General features: G+C 41.1%; 1 protein-coding gene across 1 annotated transcript; it reads left to right on the top strand.

Moving 5' to 3' along the window:
- Positions 1–1,221: 1,221 nt before the first annotated feature.
- On the top strand, positions 1,222–18,953 carry AZI2 (5-azacytidine induced 2). Its single transcript, XM_066627350.1, has 8 exons — positions 1,222–1,418; positions 4,890–5,119; positions 6,429–6,554; positions 7,355–7,454; positions 8,779–8,927; positions 11,933–11,994; positions 16,255–16,376; positions 18,336–18,953. Exons 2-8 carry the CDS (start codon positions 4,895–4,897, stop codon positions 18,689–18,691), a joined length of 1,140 nt encoding a protein of 379 aa, XP_066483447.1. The 5' UTR covers positions 1,222–1,418; positions 4,890–4,894; the 3' UTR covers positions 18,692–18,953.
- The last annotated feature ends 1,740 nt before the right edge of the window (positions 18,954–20,693 follow it).

The raw sequence follows: 20,693 nt of genomic DNA, 5'->3' as shown, positions 1-20,693 counted from the left end.
AGAAGTAAGTCCCATCATGTTTAATGGCACTTACTCCCAGGAGAACGTGTATAGGATTGTAGCCTTACTCCCCAGTAACCGTGATCATGAACACAGCCTGGGCAGCACATTCCTATGAATGTTTACAAAGTTTCACTTTGTTCAATGGGTTTCATCCCAAGGAAATGGGAACTGAGTTGAAGCCTTTGATACTTTAACTTGCTACAACATATTCTCATTCACAGAGCTTGTAAGCTAAAGAGTGGAGAAATATCCTGAACGTGAAATAGGGAATACACTGTTCCATATCCCATTGCCCATTCTTCAAAGCATGTGCTTCTGAAGTTGTAAACAGTACACTGGGTCCCAGAGTTACAGACATCTGAGTTACTGGTAGCTGCATCAGCATTTTTGCACAGTGGAAGCACGTTCAGTGGTGGTTTCACACAGGTGCAATAGTGCTGGGCTGGCAAAAACTGCATTTTTCAACCTATGTACATTTCAACTTAGGTACAGATCCCTAGAACCTAACCTATAGATGTAGAAGTCTAAAACAGAGGACTAAGGGCCCAAGCCTACCCAAATATCCAGCTGCAATGCAGCCCTGTAGCAAGAGAACAAAGTTCCCTTACCTTGAGGAGGCCTCCACTGCCCTCCCACTTAAGGATGCAGCACATGCCCCATTGGCATGGCTGCATCAGTGATGGAAATTTGGATAGGATTGGGCCCTTAAGTGTTCTGAGTTAAGGTGTCTTGCTTTATCAACAGTTTGTTATTACAAAGCCACAAAATTCTTTACATTGCAAAATCAAACTTTGTCCCATCAGTGTGAAGGAGGAGACCTGCCTAGGCTTGGGCTCTGAGGAAAACTGAGCGAGAAGCCTCAAAAGGCGGCGCACTTACACCTCGAGGCTCGCCTTCAGTACAAGGCGAAGGGGAACTGCAGTACCAGCCCGTCTCCACTACGAGACAGCGCGCGCTCTCAAGGCCCTGACTTCATTGCACAGCTTTAGAACGTGAAGAGAGGCCTGCGACGTTCTGACAGGACCGCGGCCATCTGCAGGACTACACCTCCCGGCATGCTCTATTTCCCCTCCCCGCGTTCCATCCTGGGAAACAGGACTCCCAATCACACCCTCATGGAATCGCAAGACTACATATCCCGGCATGCCTCGAGGGAGGAGGCCATTTTAAGCCACTCATGCCGGTACACGTTATGCTTGTCACGTGAGGTGAAAGGGCGTGGGGGGGATGGTTGACTTCCTAGAATGTTAGAGGTGAAAGGGAAAGAGAGCTGTCCCGCGGCCGCTTACCTGCTTGGTGGCGGCGGAGGACGAGACGAGGTTGTGGTGCTTTGCCCCTGTCTCCCTCCGCGGTGGTCACTTGAAAGTAGTCCGCGAAGGCCCCGCCCACTTCCTTGAGGAGCTGGTCGTCTGAAGGTAATCCGCTCCCCACGCAGAGCCCCGCCTCTGCCTGCCCCTGTCAGTCACTCGCCCCCCTCCCACCCGCTGCCCCCCTCGGGGCTCCTTCAGCTGGTGCTCTTCCCTGCCCATCCCTGCTGCTGCTGGGGTGCCCCAGCCCCTCCTGCCCAGCCCCACGCTGGCCTCCCAAGGAGAGCCCTGCTGGGTCAGGCCCAGGACCCATCTGGTCCAGCCTGCTGTGGCCCACAGTGGCCCACCAGGTGCCTCAGGGGGCACACCTGCATCCTGGTGCCCTTTACCAGCATTCTGAGGTAGCCTACTTCTAAAACCCAGGAGGCTGCATGTTCCCATCATGGCTTTTAACCTGTGGTGGATGGCCAGCTGCCAACACCTCATCCTGTGGCAAGGAGTTCCACAGGCCAGTTGCATGCACATGCTCATCTCAGCTTTGAACCTGTGGTGGACTTTTCCTCCAGGAATCTGTCTAGTCCCCTTTTCAAGGCTTCTGGGCCAGATGCCATCATCTCATCCCGTGGCAAGGAGTTCCACAGATGCTGGCAAAGAAATATTTTCTTTTCTCTGCCCTAACTCTCCCAAAACTCAGTTTGAGTGGCTGTCTCCTGGTTCTGGTGCCGTATGAGGTAGTCTACTTCTAAACCAGGAGGTTGCACACACCCCTCACAGCCTGTGACTTCTGATGGGCTTTTCCTCCAGAAATCTGTCCAATCCCATTTTAAAGGCATCCAGGCCAGATATTTTCGCCACATCCTGTGGCAAGGAGTTCCACAGATGCTGGTTAAAGAAATATTTTCTTTGTTCTAACTCTCCCAACCCTCGATTTGAGTGGACGTCCCCTGGTTCTGGTGCTAAGTGAGGTAGCCTACTTCTTAAACCAGGTGGTTGCACATTCCCATCACGGCTTCTGACCCATTTTCCTCCAGAAATCTGCCCAATCCCCTTATAAAGGTGTCCGGGCCAGGTGCTGTCACCACATCCTGTGGCAAGGAGTTTCACAGACTAATTGCATGCTGGGTGAAGAAATATCTTCGTTTGTCTGTTCTAACTCTCCCAACTCTGTTTTAGTGGATGCGCTTGTGGGGTTGAGTTGTGCTGGCTTCGACCATCTTGCTGTGTCTGTCTCCATTAGATAAGGAGACGACAGAAGGGATGGGCTTCCAGCAGCAAAAGTGCTCCATGCCACCACAGCTCCAGCTTGCAAGTGCATGAAGCAGCCTTGTCCGTTCTTGCCTGGTGGAAGAACCCATGCCCTGTATTAACATAAGAGGAGCCTTGCTGGATCAGGCCAAAGGACAATCCAGTCCAGCTTCTTGTATCTCACAGTTGCCCACCAGATGCCTTTGGGAGCACACAACAAGATACCTGTATCCTGTTGCCACTCCCTTGCATCTGGCATGTCAGAGATAACCTACTTCTAAAATGAGGAGGTTGCGTATACCCATCATGGCTTGTAATCTGTGATGAAGTTTTCCTCCACATATCTGTCCAATCCCATTTTAAAGGCATCCAGGCCAGACGCCATCATCACATCCTGTGGCAAGGAGTTCCACAGATTAACCACATGCTGGGTAAAAAAGACCCATTTAAAACTTTTGATCAGGTTCCTATGGATCAGTTGCTCCGGGTCTAGTTTAGGCTGGGAAAGACTGCTGCATCAAAGCTTGAAGAGCAGCTGCTGATCAGTTAGCTGACAATGCTAATTTGGTCATGGTCACTGTGGCAGTTTCCCCTGTTCTTCCTGCGTTTCTTCATAATCCATACTAGCATATTATGGATAAGTATTCCAGCCTAGCTTTTTTTCCTGAGATGCTCCTTTTCTATGCACAGAGCATTTTTTAAAAATTGTGTATTTTTATATTCTTACAGAGAAGTACTCAGTCAGGTGAGCCTGTGGCCTGAAGTGCCACAGTCCAGGTACATATTTATCACTGTGTTTGTGAGAACTAGATCTTTCTATTCCCCTTCTAGGATGTTAGTGAATAGCTGGGTCAGTCTTTTCAAAATGGCATGTCATGCTGCCAGTTGTGATCTGCTTTGTGCCTTGCAAACTTCCTGAAAGTGTGAGAGTTGTGTATGTTTGCAGTCACAAATGTGGGAAGTTGCAACTGATAGTGTGATCATTCATGTAGCTTTCTGCATAGAAAACATAGAAACAAGCTTTCTGCTTTTCTAAAGACTTTTCTTTAGAAAGCTTCCAGTGTGATTGACTTGTGATCTATGGCAATATAGATCACAATTTCCCTATCCAGAGGCCATCTCTGAATATAGAAAAAGAAAATCTTATATGAAGAAATGGCCTCAAAATCACATCTCATACCTTTTTTTATCATACCCATTTTATTTCTGTACAAAACAAAGATATCTGGTGCTTCTTCCTGGGAATAATCAATTGAGTCACGTAAATTGGATTACAAATATTCAGCATCACATCCACCAACTTTGGAGGTTGAGGACTGAGGGGTGTTTGTGTGTGTATTTAAAAATCCGACACGAACATATGTAGTCTGCTTTCAGCTCTTCTCCTTGGATACCAATTTGCACAAAGCAGCTTTCTGACCAAGTGTTCTGCTTAGAGGTTTCTCTTACATACAGGCTTTCTTCCAAAACACTATGATTAGGAGGCTCCAACAAAGGAATTACTCTTAAACCTTTGGAGATACATTCTCTACATTTTTCTCAAATAGGTCATGTTATAATTTAAAATATTTCTCATTAGTTTCACTTTATAAATGGAGTTGATGAGTTTTGAAGTTTATTTACAATGTTTGCATCATAAGCTTGTACTTCATGACAGCAGTTTGGAGATTTTTCCTTGGCATTTGACAGATCATGGGCGAGTTCTAAATTGGGATCCAAAATTCAGCAGTTACATCTCATCGTGTAAATATTAAGTGATCTAGCTATGCAAAAAGGAATCTTGCAAGACAAGGAAATTCCCGTGGTCACCTATTTCCTCTTTGATCTTTAGACTATTAACTTCCTCAAGAGGTGTAAATTTTGAAACAAGAATCAAAGTGAACCCAGAACCAGACCTGAGAAAAATTAACTATTAACCTAACCATTATTTGAAATTCTTCACTGAAGTTGAACAAGGAAGTGGAATCACCTGACTGATTTAGAATAAGAGTTCAAAAAAATCTTGTAATATATGAACTCCAGGTTATGCTGATCTCTTCAGTGTCTCCACATCTGTTTCCCATGGTAGAAGTATTCCATACACACTGGCAGAGATTTTCTAGAAACCTATGCGAACTCAAAGAAAATGTGAGATTATGAAGTGAGTTTTAGCTGATGGTAAAGTATTGGTAATAAGAACTTTTGGGTTTAAGATTGGGATAATTTTTTGAAGTAAAGGAGAAAATTTAACATATGCCTCTTTATATGATGTTACCTGATTCTCAAATGTTAATGATTTTTAAATGCTTGTGATATGCATTTGTGGCATTTAATAACATTTTGTTTTGTATCCAGGTGCCATGGATGAGTTAGCTGAAGATGACATTGACATTTTGAACCATGAAAAAGCTGACACCCATCATAAAAGAGATGGAGAAATTCCTGTTCCTGCGTATACAGGAGAAGAATCTGTTGCATCACATTTTGCACTTGTCACTGCTTATGAAGATATCAAAAAGCGACTGAAGGAAACAGAAAGGGAGAACTCTTTCTTAAAGAAAAGATTACGATTATTGGAGGAAAAGGTGACTAGCTCTCTAGGCTTGTTACCAAAATATGCTCTCTTTCCAAATGGTGAAGCTAACATTTCCTTTTTAAAAATAGCAATTTTTAAGTTTTGAAAAGAAAATGCTATTTTTTGTGTGCTTGCACTAGGGCCAGCTTTAGGTAGATTCAGCTGATTTTGCTGAATTGGGCCCCATGAGTGATGGGGCTCCATGCTAGGGCAGTGAGTGGAGCGCCTGCTGCTGCAGCTGGGACCTCGTTCTGCAGATGATATTCGTGAGGCCAGAGTACCAGCGGAGTGTTTCTGCATGGGCTCTCCTGCCCACCCCTGGTCTGATTGGCTTGAAATTGGGCCTCCTGGAAGCAGTTGATGGTGTTGTCGTCATGTCACTGCCACCTTTTTCTGGCTGATTCTCAGTAACTGGGGGACCGGTTACTGGAAAAGGTGCAAAAGAGAGCGACTAAGATGATTACGGGGCTGGGGCACCTTCCTTATGAGGAAAGGCTATGGCGTTTGGGCCTCTTCAGCCTAGAAAAGTAGCGCCTGAGGGGGGACATGATTGAGACATACAAAATTATGCAGGGGATGGACAGAGTGGATAGAGAGATGCTCTTTACCCTCTCACACAACACCAGAACCAGGGGACATCCACTAAAATTGAGTGTTGGGCGGGTTAGGACAGACAAAAGAAAATATTTCTTTACTCAGCGTGTGGTTGGTCTGTGGAACTCCTTGCCACAGGATGTGGTGACGGCATCTGGCCTGGATGCCTTTAAAAGGGGACTGGACAAGTTTCTGGAGGAAAAATCCATTATGGGTTACAAGCCATGATGTGTATGTGCAACCTCCTGATTTTAGAAATGGGCTATGTCAGAATGCCAGATGCAAGGGAGGGCACCAGGATGCAGGTCTCTTGTTGTCTGGTGTGATCCCTGGGGCATTTGGTGGGCTGCTGTGAGATGCAGGAAGCTGGACTCGATGGGCCTATGGCCTAATCCAGTGGGGCTGTTCTTATGTTATGTTCTTATGACCATGGGGTGGGCCCCCTAAACATGTTTTATGTTGAACCCCACCACCTCTGGGACTGGCCGTGGCTTGGAACTAGTTCCTGAGAGAAGTAGGAGAATTAAAAAAACAAGAGAGAACGTAGACAGTTGTATGTGTACCTGCTTGATTTTTCAAAACTTATGATGTAATTTTACTGTCTAATGTTGCTGATTATGAAATATCTTGTCAGAATTTAGTTAACTTCAAATGTTCAGCATTAATAGTACACTTAGATAATACTTGAATAATAAAGTTAGTGAAAATGTAATCTTATTTTGTAGCTTCTTGGTGCCCATTTGGAAGAAACCACAAGCTCTGTAGGGCGTGAGCAGGTTAACAGAGCCTACCAAGCATATCGAGAGGCGTGTATTGAACGAGATAATCTGAAAAATAGGCTGGATAAAATGGTATGTTTTTGTAGCAAGTTAAAAGGACTCTGGCATTCTTCTTAAGTGTAGTGTCAAAAGTTTATTGCATTTTTATAACACAATCAAGGTGTATTATTGAATGACTAATGATTAGTTGATCCAATACATTAAAACAATGTGCATGATCCAGCTAAAGGTAAGCTGTAAAATAATGTTGCCTTCAACAGAAGAGTTTAATGTACTTGCCCAAAGATTAGATTTTAAATAGTGGGTTTGTTACATCTCCAGGTTGATGCCTTCTGGGATAAATGTGCTGCACTTCAAAACAAAGCAAGGAAGTGTAGATTATCTTAATTACAGAACAAACAAGAGATTGTATTTTACATTTTATCTATCTTTCATAGATATACTATGCAGGAAATTGCAATATTTAATTATGAAGAATTTCTTCATTTGTAATTCAGTGTTGATCTTGCAGGATAGTTGGAATGCAGAAAAAAAATTAAATTAAAAAAAATAAAGCTAAAAGAAATGAAGATTAGTTTTGAAAACCTGCATGTTAACTCAATGTTTTGTACTTGCCCAGTGGTCACAGGATCTGGTGTTGTGCCTTCTTAGAACAAGCTACTGACTTCTCAGGGTGGAGGATTTTGACTGTATATAACTGATCTCGACTTGTGTGTTCACCACAATAAAAATAAAATGAACACCTGACATTTTGGCCATCTCTGTATCGAGAGCCAAGTTAGCTGTGCTTGTTTTAAGATTCAGGAATCTGGATTTTATTGACTGACAAGCTAAAGGGACAATGTCCTGACTGTGTTCCTTCTTCATACTAGACAAAAGAGAGCAATGAATCCCTGAAATTGTTGAATGAGCAGTTGCAGTCTAAAGAAGTGGAGCTCCTACAGCTAAGAACTGAAGCAGAAACTCAGCAAGGTGCACATTATTTGTCAACAAAGTGTGTAAATGCATACACCTGATTACAGAGCTTCATTAAAGAGTGCAAAATTCTGTGGCCAACTGTGTGCTTTCTGCTAAAGCATTCTATTTGCATAACAGGATATTGTTGCAATACATGATACAGAAGCAAAACAAAGTGTCTTTCCATTTGCTGGTGACATTTTCAATATGATCAGCATCTTTTGTGCAAATTCTTCAGAGCTTGATACTATATTTGGAGGAGGAAAATAGTTTTTCATTTGTTTCCAGTTCAACAAGATAAGGAGGAAGCTATATTGTGAATGTAGATTCTACATTTGTTGGTCTGGGGTGGGAATTATCACAGGATCATTCAGTGTCCCTTTTCTCTAGAAGTGACTTCCCTAAATCACTGGATTGCTTGGCATACCAAGAGTTTTCAAACATGCTCAGGTGTTCTTCCAAACCAGTTGTCATGCCCCTTCCCTGACATGAGTAGTGACTGGTGTCAGAGCAGGATGATCCAGTAGCCCCAAAGCAAATTCTGCTTAAGCAGATTGTGGAGTTGCACATGGGGCAAATAAGAAAAATAAAACGTGTTCAAGAGCCTCAAGTCTGAGATGACTCATATTTTAGAAAGGATAGTCTCAATATTGTATACTGTTTTTAGTTATAAATTGGTAATAAGAATGTAGAAACCAACACCTCCCCATGAAAAGTTTCAGGTGTAATAGGAAGAATTACTTATGTATGTGCTGATGTATGCACAGTCACGCACAAAAATGCATCTTTAAGAGAATTAAAATATCTATGTGTGGTAATAGTAGAAGCCGTCAATCTAAGGTGGATGAGTTGTGGCACAATCCTGTGCTTGCTTCAGAAGTAGGTTCCATTGTGTTATCTACAAGTGTGATTACTAACTGATACTGAAACATATGTTCTGAAAGAGTGAATGAGATAGTTCTCCCTTGATACAGAGAGATGTCCCAGATGTGGTAGGTCCTTTTTGTATGTCAAGGACAAAAACTGGTGACCAAAGTAGAGGATAGAATAAAAGTGGTGACTTCCATTATTCAGATGGAATAAAAGTGGTGATGGTAATGTAATGGCTGAATGTAATGTAATGGAAAGATCCATTACAACATGAGAGAGAAAATCTTTTGGAATAGTAGGTGTGTTGTTTTGTTGGGGAACTGATGCCTTTGAAGAATTAACATGGAATTCATTCCCACAAGATGGTAATATATGCTTGCTGTAGGTCTATAGTTCCGTGTAAGTCTATGATACTTAATGCTGGAATATATTATGATTGAATAATCAGGCAATTCTTATCCCTTTGCAGTGATGAAGACTCTGAATTGTAACCCGTCTAGTTGGGAAATCGAGCGATTGAATAATGCCCTAAAGGTGCATAGTTTGGAGCAGGATTTAGAGAACCTGAGGGAAGAATGTAGTGATCTGAGGGGAGAACTACAAAAATGTATGCAAAAGGTATTGCTTCGTTACAGATTCTCATAGGGAGATTGGGTGGGATGCTGCATTACATTGTAACATTAAACCATTTATGCACAAGATTGCATATATGGAATGGTTGGCAACCTTCAGTCTGGAAAGACTATGGTGTAAGCCTACAGCACCCGGTATTCTGAGGCGGTCTCCCATCCAAGTACTAACCAGGCCTGACCCTGCTTAGCTTCCAAGATTAGATGAGATCGGGCATGTGCAGGGGAACAGTGTGATGCAGGGGAACAGTGTGGTGCAGGGGAACAGTGTGATGAACAGCAGTTCATGGCTGAACACAGTCACGTTCTGGCAACTCCTGCGATGCCGCTGGAACCAACTGTACTGGCTTCTGCCTTTCCATTGGACCATTTCAGCGACGTGGAGAGGGGGGATTTGCTGCATGGGAAACAGTCTATCCTCCATATCTACCTTACCCAGGGTTCGTGCACTGGAGAGGACACTGTTATGGAACCACTATACAGAGTGCGATACTATAGTCTTCCGGAACTGAAGGATGCCAACTGACTGTATGTATGGAACAGGGACCAAATATATACACCTGTGCACTGGGCAGAAATGGGTTAAACAGACTTGAGGAATGTTTGTGTGCTTCATACAGGTTGAGCCTCGTTATTTGAGTGGGTTCCTTTCCAAGCACTCAAAAACTGGTGACAAATTGGATGGCAAAAAACTGGATGGCAAAAAACTCACTATAGCAAATCAATTTAAAAAACAGTTTCTTTGCTCTGGTGATTTAAAAACAGCTTTGCTGACCTTTGTGATGCAAGATAAGAGTCATTAAGAAGACAATCCATCAATCAGTCCTCCTCCAAAAGCTTAGAAAGGCACTTCACTCAGCCCCACCCTTCACCAATGCAAAGTGATTACCTTTCTTTCACGTGCTCAGGGGGAAGGGAGGGATCGCCTGGAGAGAGAAGGATTGGTGGATTGTCAGCCAGCTGCCCCCCCTCTCATTAAGAAGCTATTGTTAAAGGACTGCTCAGTTTTTAAAACTGATTTTAAAGGGATGCATTTTTCCCCTTCTCCAGGGATCAGCACATTCCTTCTCATTTGCAGGGGCCATTTGTGTTGAGTCAAATGCGTGTATAAAAAAAATCCGTGTATAAATAGGCTGGTCCTGTATTCTAATAATATCACTTTGTTTCTGGGATGTTATTCAAATAATATTGGCAAGGATCCAAAGAGCTACTTTAAGCATACTTAAGACTCTGTCACTCTCAGTGAGTTGTTTGACTGCTTTGAACAGCAGACTTTTGTAATAAACTACTCCTGAATGTTCTTTTTCATGTGACATGTCAAGCAACTTCAATTTACTTTGACCAACCAGTAGTATTTTGCATGAGGAGGATTCAGTGGATTTTGTTTTTCCCCCGACTGTTTGAGCCTGATCCTCATAAAATTTTCATAATTGGATTACTGTACATTTTGGAAGGTGTGTGTTTAAGCTGGATTTAAAACAGTTCCACGTCATGGCTTCCTTACAAGGAAGCAGCTTGAACCATTCACTAATGAGGCTACGCTGCATCTCTGAAACTAGACATAATAGAACAAAACATGCTATTTTTGGAATCCGTACCCCAAATTCATATAAAACATCTTAAATTTTGAGGAAAAAATTCTGACCCTGTTTTGCAGGCCTGTGTAATTGGAATGGGTCAGGTTTGTGTTCCTCAGTATTGCAAAGTCTTGGCCATTCAAGATAGTTGAATTGCTTCTCTTAGGAAAAGCAACCTGCATTGGCAATATTTAATGCTACTTTCAACTAATTTGTAAATGAAAGCTTTCTGAAGCTTTAGATCATTTTGTTGCTCTAGGTAGGCCAAACTTCTGATTGCCATCATCGGTTGTTTGGTGTGTTAAATAGACATCGCTTGGTTTGTTTTCAGTTTCTTAGGCAGCAGAAAATAGATGGATTGATTTTGTCCTAGTATGAAGATTTGGATAAGTTCCACTAGGTGGTGCTGAGTGCAAGATGTTGGCTTGATTGGATGTTAGTCCTTTTCCCTGCAAGGAGAGCTGGCATTTTGTCAATCTGCAGCTTAAAATTTGCTGAACAGAGCATATAATTCATAACACTTATTGTGTTGTCCTCTTGATTTCAGTAGGACTACTGACGAATAAGTCTTCTAGTTTTTTTCTCTATAGGAGCATAGAGCATATGGTAAAGCATCATTTCATTACTTCATTCTTTTTGCTCATGCTATTTCATATTGGGAAACTCCCATCTGCAAAATGTGATATGACTTGGGTTAATATATTTAGAATAACTGTGTTTGAGTTTATATTAAGGTTAAGATTTAAATTCTTTGGGCTAGAATACCTGACTTCTAGGAAGTTAAAAAATTCTTACTTAGAAGTTAGAAAAGTCTTAACTCTCTTACAACTAACACATAAAATTTTAAATTGTAGTAGCAAACGATAAATGTTTTTCCTGTTCTGTGAAATGTGGGGTTTACTTTAGACTGTGAATAGCTTTTGTGTATATGTGGAGTGGCAGACCAATCATCATTTATATAGTAGTTCTAAGACACTTAACATGTACAAAGACGTATCAATATATGGGGTAGACCTAAAGAGTCAAGCAGATGTTGTGAGCAATACTAGCCTCACCAAGCTTCTTGCCTGGCGAGATTTGCGCGTCTTGTTTGAACTTATAGGATGTTGTCTGGCTGTGCTTCTTGCAGTCAGTACAAATTGGTTGATTTGCTTAGGTCAATTGGGAATCTTTTTTTGTAGGCTTTTTTTCCCCTGCCCTTGTTAATTTTAAAACATTGGTCCCGTATGATACATCTTTCAGCTTTTCCACATTATTTTATAATGCCTAGTACTGGGATCAGAGAATAGTCAAGGTTTTTTAAATCTTTGATTCATTTGTAATCTTGAAAAACCTTAACTAACTTTGTCTGAGGGGCAACTGGATTTTTCAAAAACCAATAGTAAAATGTTCACAATGTTAAATTATATCTTTTCAGGCTGAGTCCAATAAAGGAACTTTAATAAATGGAGAGCTTGTCCAACATCACAACATTCATAGGTATGGATGAATTTATTTTCACTATGGAATTAATACCCATAAAGAATTAATCCTTATGGATTAATAGGTATGGATACCTTAATAGGTATGGATGAATTTATTTTAACTTCACTATGGAATTAATACCCATAAGGAATTAATCCTTATGACTAATAAGATACCTGCAAGGGTCATTCATGTCCTTGTGGCATCCATATTGGAGCTGCCTTTGGAGGGTGCTTGGAGGCTCCTGAATGTGATTGCCAGGGTGCTGTCATGACAGACTGTGCAGAACATATACTGCAGCTTCACTGGCTTCCATTAGGTTTTTAAGCCCAACTGAAAATGCTGTTTTGCTTCTACATTAGGACTGGTTCAGTGTTCTTAGGGTGATCTATAGAGGCTCTGTTCTGTGTCCCCTGCTGTCAGAGATGTGGTGGATGATCTGATACAGCTTCTTGCTGTGGCAGCTGCAATGCTCCATCTTCAGTGGCAGTTCCAAGGCTAGAGAACTCCTTAGGGAGACCTGTCTTCCTGGTGCTTATAGTCAGTGAAGGAAAACAGTTTTTGTACCTGAAATCTTTAGGAATAAATTGATTTATGGTACTTACTCCTAGGCATTTGGCTTATTTCTCTGCTGTTTGTGTTGGTTTTTCTTTTTTTGCTGCTTCTTCTGCCCAGTGTATGTGAATGTTTCTTTATTGCTTATTACATATTATATTGCGTGGTGTTTCTTTGTTTGTGTCTTGTGAATCCCATGTGGACCGAAAGGCAGAGTAGAACTAACTGTATTGTCTGAATGACAAATTAACTATAGAATGCCATATATGAAATGTTTTCCATGAATTATGGAATTCTGTATGTTCTGTTTTCTGTCCTCAAATATGTCTTTTCCTTGTTTTCCACTTGAGGGAGAAGTAGGACTTGGTTATAAGTGGAGTGGTCATTTGTATTTTTTTTGCTGATGTTACAGAAAGGGAAGGAAGCAGTATAGGAAGCAATACATAAGACATTATTAATAGTCTTAAGAATATTGCAAGGATTACTTTAATTGGCTCTTTTAATTGATTAAATGTACTGAAAAATATTTTTGTGACTTGTCTGTAACATATTTGGATAGCTGTTTGGCAAGTGAATTTATTGTTCCCTCATTCTTAGATAAGGATTATTTTTTTAAAAAGCTGTTCTCTGGTAATCAACTTTTATGTAAATTGGCACATAGAAGTCTGTGTATTGTAAAACACACTATTTTATGGAATTCGCATTGACTGTGAAAAGAAGTCTGCAGCTCTTTTCGCAGCTAGGGAAGATTTTTTTAAATGTATGTTCCAGCAAGTGCTCTTTGGTTCAATATGAATGTCAATATTCACTTACCTAATGCATTTGTGAAATATTTTGCACATGTTCATTGTCACAAGAGATTCTTTGATCAAATATGAATAGTTACTTAACTAAGCTTTCCTGTGGATAGTGTTGTGCAGTTCTGTTGGTAAAAGGAATGTTTCCTGACGATTTCACAAAATAAATGGCAGTGGTTTCATTGGATTTCATCTGTATGAAAGATCAAATCTTTCATACAGCAATAAGTCGCTAAGACAAAGCAGCATTTATACTCCTTTTTTATAGTGAACAACTAAAATACAGCTTCTGAAGAGAGAAAATGTTGATAATAATGGAAAGCAGACTATTCAAAGAAAATACCAATAGATACAACTTTCATGTGTTCACAGCTACAGGTAGTGGCAATCCTGGGCGCTGCTCTGCCCCGCCCCAGAGCAAGCCTGGAAATACCGCCCTACCCATCGCATGACCTCCTGAAGGCCTTAAAATGTAACTTCTGAAAAACCAGAAGTGATGTTTTAAGGGCCTTGGAATGCCTCTGGATGGGGAGGCAGTGGGTGTGGGTAGCTCTTGGGGCAGCACAGCTTGGAGGGGCGCCCAGAAGCACTTGTTTTTGTTGACCCCCCCCCCCAAGGTATGCCAGTGACTACAGAAAAACGTTGTATCTCATCTTGAAACTTCTTTCTAGGTTTAAAGTTCTGTAGATCCTTCAAAATTGTCTTCAAGTCTAAAGACTTTGCTATGCCTTGTTTATAGAAAGAATCTGAGTTTAGTATAGATCTAAAAACAAAATTCTGCTTCTTGGGAAACCAAACTTGTGTGCCTGACAGGCAGAACCAACAATACCAGTTTTGCACATGAAATTTGACTTCAGATGAAATCAGTAAAGCTATCCAATTCTTTTTTGTACTTAAAAAAAATTAACCTAAAATGCAGGCTAAATTCAGCATCAGGAAAAATGATTTGTTCAGGCTTCTGCCACCTGAGGAAATAACTGTCATTGCTAGTGATGGTTTTCTGTTCAAACTGTGTGCAGTAGTTTAGGCAAGAGACTTGTGTGATATGGGCAGATAATAGGTAAGGTTGCAGTAGTATGGGCTGAAATCCAAGGGAGACCTGAATCAACTTCTCAGTCCTCACTCTGTGTGACAGCCCTTTTAAAGAGCTTACATCATCATGTGGCCATGAAGCCAGAAATTGTTCTGTCTATAAATCTGGGATTATCTCAAAGCTGTTGGATGCACTGAATACCACACCTGTAACCAAACGCTGCCACTGAAGATATACTTGCAACTTGGCTATAAAGTAGGGTCCCAGCCTGTTGCCTGATATTTCTTTCTCTGTACTTCCATGGAAGGACAGGGTGGAGGACACCTTTCAGTACCTGAAGCAATGTTTTCAAAAGACTCCAATTTGTAATGAGCTTGAAGTTTTCTTATTTTCTGGTGACTGATAAAGGGAATATTCCTTGGGAGAAAACCTTTCTCATAAAAATTGTGAGAGCGCCTCTGTAAAATGCAGCGCCCAGTGTTGTGTTGGCTGCGTATCTTCAAATATGTGACTGTATAGAAACACATTTGTTTCCTATAATATGTGAAGTGGCGCTGAGTTATTACATAGGGACTGATTTTACATAAGAACATAAGAACAGCCCCACTGGATCAGGCCATAGGCCCATCTAGTCCAGCTTCCTGTATCTCACAGCGGCCCACCAAATGCCCCAGGGAGCACACCAGATAACAAGAGACCTCATCCTGGTGCCCTCCCCTACATCTGGCATTCTGACTTAACCCATTTCTAAAATCAGGAGGTTGCGCATACACATCATGGCTTGTACCCCATAATGGATTTTTCCTCCAGAAACTTGTCCAATCCCCTTTTAAAGGCGTCTAGGCTAGACGCCAGCACCACATCCTGTGGCAAGGAGTTCCACAGACCGACCACACGCCGAGTAAAGAAATATTTTCTTTTGTCTGTCCTAACCCGCCCAACACTCAATTTTAGTGGATGTCCCCTGGTTCTGGTATTATGTGAGAGTGTAAAGAGCATCTCCCTATCCACTCTGTCCATTCCCTGCATAATTTTGTATGTCTCAATCATGTCCCCCCTCAGGCGTCTCTTTTCTAGGCTGAAGAGGCCCAAACGCCGTAGCCTTTCCTCATAAGGAAGGTGCTCCAGCCCCGTAATCATCTTAGTCGCTCTCTTTTGCACCTTTTCCATTTCCACTATGTCTTTTTTGAGTTGCGGCGACCAGAACTGGACACAATACTCCAGGTGTGGCCTTACCATAGATTTGTACAACGGCATTATAATACTAGCTGTTTTGTTCTCAATACCCTTGATATTTTAATCACTCAATTTAATTTCTCAATTTTAATCACTTGAAATTCCCTACTCTGAGTTGTGTTGAAGGCTGTTGGTTAGTATAGCTTTTTTAAAAGCTGAGACAAATATGTGGAGGCCTATCAGTGCTGACTTGGTGGTTAGAGACTCCATGTACAGAAAAACTGTACTTTTGAAAGCTAGATTCTAGGAGCAGGTGGCAGGGGATGGTCACCATCCTGCCCTGTTTGAGACCCTAAAGGTTGGCTGCTGTTGAAAATTGACTACTGGCCTTGGTGGACCTTTGATTTATTAAGGCAGTTAGGATTTCCCAGCTGTCACCAACATCAGCTGTTGATAAAAGTGCTTTATACACATTGCACTGTGTATTCTTTTACTTTAAAAAAAATGCTAAGTGCTTGGAGGGGGCAAAGCTAATGATCTCCTAGCCTAATGCTCTTAATATTTTATATGTAGCAATGTTGGGGATGTTTTTTTTGTGGTGAGCTACAGTAGTAGTAAGCTTTTACTAGCTGTCTAAACTAATTAAGGATAGCAGCAATAGAAATTGAAAAAAAATATAAGGCATCTGAAATTTAACTTTAAAATGTGTTTCAGTGAAAACCTTCAGCAAGCATACTGGGAACTGAGGAGGGAGATGTCTAATTTGCATCTAGTGACTGAGGTGCAAGCCGAAGTGCTAAGGAAACTGAAACTGATTCCATCTGCAACCAAGAAAGGTAAGTTAGGGTTTGCAAGATGAAGCCTTCAGAACATAGAGCATTTGGGAGTGTAGGTGGCTATTGTATCTTTATCAAAACCTCATCAATTGAAGCTGAAAAACCCAATTGGTATTATACAAACCCCATTTTTCTCTCTGAACTTCTATTGCACACTGGTCAGCTTCACATGTCAAGGTGTTGCTGATGGGGGTTTTCATGCTGTATTCTCTTGTGGCTTTTTTCTTCAGTCAAGTGTTGCTTATTTGTACGAGGCTGAGGTGTTAGGTTTACTTGTATTTGACCTTTTACCACAACTAGAAAAAGTACCAGAAGACATGTTGTTTTTCAAATGCATTCTTCTGAGTAGTGTTTTTGTTTTTTACAAAAGTGCACTTAACTACATTTTTCTTAGTCTTGTAATGGGATAAATTTTTTTAGCCTAAGAGCCTCTTCATACCCAATGAAATGCCTACACAGAAGGCATTTCTTTCTGGAATATAATGGATAGGTAATACCTATGTGGAAATAGTGGGGGGAGGTGTGCTTGACTGTGAGTTTCCAGCACATGTACACCAGGTGCACACCCAATGCAGTACATGCCTCTGAAACCCTCAAATATGACTGCCCATCAGGGAGGACAGTTGCATGTAGTGAAGTAGAGGCAATACGTAGATGTATTTTGTTTCCTGTTAGTAAGATAGGATTGTAGCCTAAGTTTTACTGAACACAATGGGTTTGCTTCTCAGTTAAATAACACAATTTTCAAGTACCTCTAGTGATAAACCCTATCAGATCAGCTATGAGAAATAGGCCACCAGGTTCAGATGACATCTGCCTGAGAGTTCTTAAAGAATTCACATTTGAAATTGCTGAGCTTCTACCAAAACTATGCGATTTGACTCTGAAATTGGCACCTGTGCCAAAGGACTTGAAAATGTACCATTGAGATGCCAAGCAATGTCCTGAATGCACAATTTTCTCACCATAAGTTTCCTTGTTCTACTCGTGGTTCTCCTCCTGGCTTCTGGTATTCCCTACCTGCTCCACATCCCATGCCACTGTTCTGTCCCACACACATCCTGCTCCACTGTCCCCTGACCCTCAACAGCAGCTTTTTAGAGGCCAGGAAGGTGGCTTCCATGTATAGTATGTAAGCTAATGGCCATTGCTACATCTGCTTGCAGTCAGTTCTGTAAATTAGTTATGCATTATAGGATGGAAGTGACATTAAGTTAACTGGCCTGTAGTTTTCTGGATACCCCCACAGATCCATTTTTTATACTCTGTGTTATGCTGGCTATTCTATCACATGAATGCGATTTCAGAGGAAGGAAAAGGCTGCCCCAACCTCTAAGCATCAGATGCCCTTATTGTCTTATTTTAAAATGTCCTTCTCGTCAAGCAGTGCCCAGTGTCCTTCTGACTTTTCAATAGCCAGCCTTCACAATGGAGAGGCTGTAGAACAGTGATTTTTCAGCTTTTTTCATCGCATGGCACACTGAGGAGCTAGAATTGTCAAGGCACATCATCGGTTTTTTGAGAATTGACAAGGCCCATTGTACTGCTGGCCAGGGGCTCACATCCCCCAATGACCTGCTAATATATGATCCTCCCACAGACTCCCATGGCACACCTGCAGACCATTCACAGCACACCAGTATGCTGCAGCACAGTGGTTGAAAAGCCTGTTTTCATGCTGTGATTTTTGGAAGAAGTATAAAAACTTGACAATAAGAGATTATTGCTCTTCCCTTTTTTTCCAGAAATCCCAAATCCCTTGTAGGGGAAAGATTGGCTATGTACCTTCTTCTGTAAGTGTGCTCAGGTTCTTGAAAATGAATTGTCACTGAAGCTAAATGAATCACCAGAAGCACAGGCTTTCACTTAGTAATCTGTTCTGCATGTTGTAATATTAAAAGTACATCAGAGTTTTGAACACGTTTTATGTTTAATGTTAACCTGCTGTGCTTTCTGCAGTATCATCCTGTGCACCTATTCAATGTATTGAAGACCTTGAAAGAGACTTCACAAACGAACATCTCACAGCTTCTGGAACAGTGTGCAAAAAGAGGCTGTGTGCACCAAGTGATCAAGTTTTCGGCAACGCTGTGTCTTCCCAGTCGTGTTCTGATGAGAGACTCCCAGTTTGTGACTTGCCATTTCAGGAACACAACTCCTATGGAAAGAGCTCTTTGGAAGATAATTCCTGGGTCTTCCCTAGCCCTCCCAAACCTAGTGAGACAGAGTTTTGGGAAATGAAAAATAAAGTGACTCATTTGGTATTTCCTGAAAATTTGGATCAGTGTAACCAAAACTGCCTGCATAAGAGCTAAGGAATTATAGGAAGCATTTGATATGCCAGCACCTATTCAGAGCTATGTGTAAAAGGACAATAGCTAATGAGAAGGAAGATGAGTGTTGTAACTCAAGCTGGACCTTAAACTGTCTCTGCATTATAAATGTGAAAGCACTCCACTGAAATCAAAAAGGGTGGCATGTGACGGAAGGTGGGTGTACATGAGTCCAAATCTGTCCTCAGTCTCCTGTTGTACACCTGCAAATTACTAGTGTATTAAACCTCACAGTAAAACAAAAGCTGGCTATTGCAGCTAATTGTGTGAATAACTCTGCTTTAAGGTACAGTATCTTCAGATGTTTCTACAAGCTGTAAGAATGGCCTTGTTTGGTATTTTCTTTTTGCTCTTTCCTTCTTGAGCTTCTCAGGTAAAGAACACAATTAGAATGTGATTTAGGTTTTTTGCCTGCTGTTTTGAAGCAGATTGTCATAATGTATGATGTGTGCTGGAAAGAAGGCAAACAAATGAAACAATTGTGTCTGTTTATAATAAGCCAAATTACTAGTTTCCCTTGTCTTGACTGCATGCTCTTGTTTTCCTTATCAAAGATTTTGAGATGGTAGAATGAGGATCTCTTAGATATAATGGCAAAAGCTGTGATCACTATGAATTCAGTACAGACTGCGGCCTGTTCTAGGACTACCCTAACCAAATGCAGTGACCGTTTGGGTGCCTTTCTGCCAGTTACCAAAATCTTTGCTTTATGATTTCTAAATCCACTAACTTTGCTGTGATGTAGCAAATTCCGGGCGCCTTAATATAAGCAGTTAGAATTATAACATTGTAAATGAACTTAAACATTCTTTGACAATGCATAAGTAATATCTTGTGCTCATGGGATGTAAGTATCAAGTGTTTGAAATATTATGTAACAAGGGTAACAAAATACTCTGGGTAACTCAACATGTAAACAGTTAATCTCCTGGCTCCTTAGACTCTACTGCTGATTGGTTAGTGTGTTTTCAAAATTTAGTAGTAAAATTTATTAATCCCTATTAACCTACTTTAAACAGAAGAGTGGATGTCTCTAACAACTTAAATGAACAGATTTCCACCATTACTTCTACTAATTTGGGCCTCTTAAGTTCAGGGAGAAAATAGCAATGATTGTAAATGTTTAAAAAAAAATTCAATGAGACAACACAATCATTCCAGGATTACATATTCATGCCTTCTCTCACTTTCTCCTTGCTTCCCAACTGTACTTTGGGGACATGAATAGGGGAAAATAATATCTGTATCTGGTCTAATAGATGTTTAAATGATATCTTAAAAAAACTAAATTAGAATAAAGGCCTACCATGGTGCTGTGTAAATGGGTTCCTGAGCAGCGCATCCATATCAGTGGTGTACTGTGAAAGGGAAAGAAATCCCATCTTTGCTTCCTTGCATTGCAGTTTAAATCTTTCAGTGCTGACTGCTTTATACGTTTTCAGATACTGGAGAGAATTTTATCTGTGGAGGAGGAAGAAAGGATGCCTACGACTGTATTAGGGAATGGCATACATAATGTACACACCATTCACCAAATATTGTCTTATAACTCTTATCTTGCTCACGCATCCTGACTTGTCCGTGATTAATGGAAATGGTGTCAGATGCTGGAATTTATTCTGACCACTGAACATAGCTGACTCAAGGGAGTACAATCTCCTGCAGAGTAATAGAAGAAAACCCAATATGCATAAAATAAATCCAAGTCACTAGACTACAGTTGATAGAACCAACTACCTGTGTAATAACAAAGCAGGAGGAAGCATTTCTCAGTGTGGCTGCACAGCTCTGATGTGTTTCTCAGGGCTGCTTCTTTAGTTACAGTCTCAGATAAGTGACGCTGTCCCGCATACAGATCCACTTAACGTTTTGAAGAATATACTGGAGAAATTTGTCATATTTTAATAAATTATTTTTGTTTGAAAAAAGGCTTTCTGTACATTAGTGCAAATAAGTGTTTTGTGATTTCCACTTACGCGGTACA

The sequence above is a fragment of the Tiliqua scincoides genome, chromosome 5 (assembly GCF_035046505.1).
Source record: "Tiliqua scincoides isolate rTilSci1 chromosome 5, rTilSci1.hap2, whole genome shotgun sequence".
Classification (NCBI taxonomy): domain Eukaryota; kingdom Metazoa; phylum Chordata; class Lepidosauria; order Squamata; family Scincidae; genus Tiliqua; species Tiliqua scincoides.
This window is presented reverse-complemented; position numbering and strand designations above follow the sequence as displayed.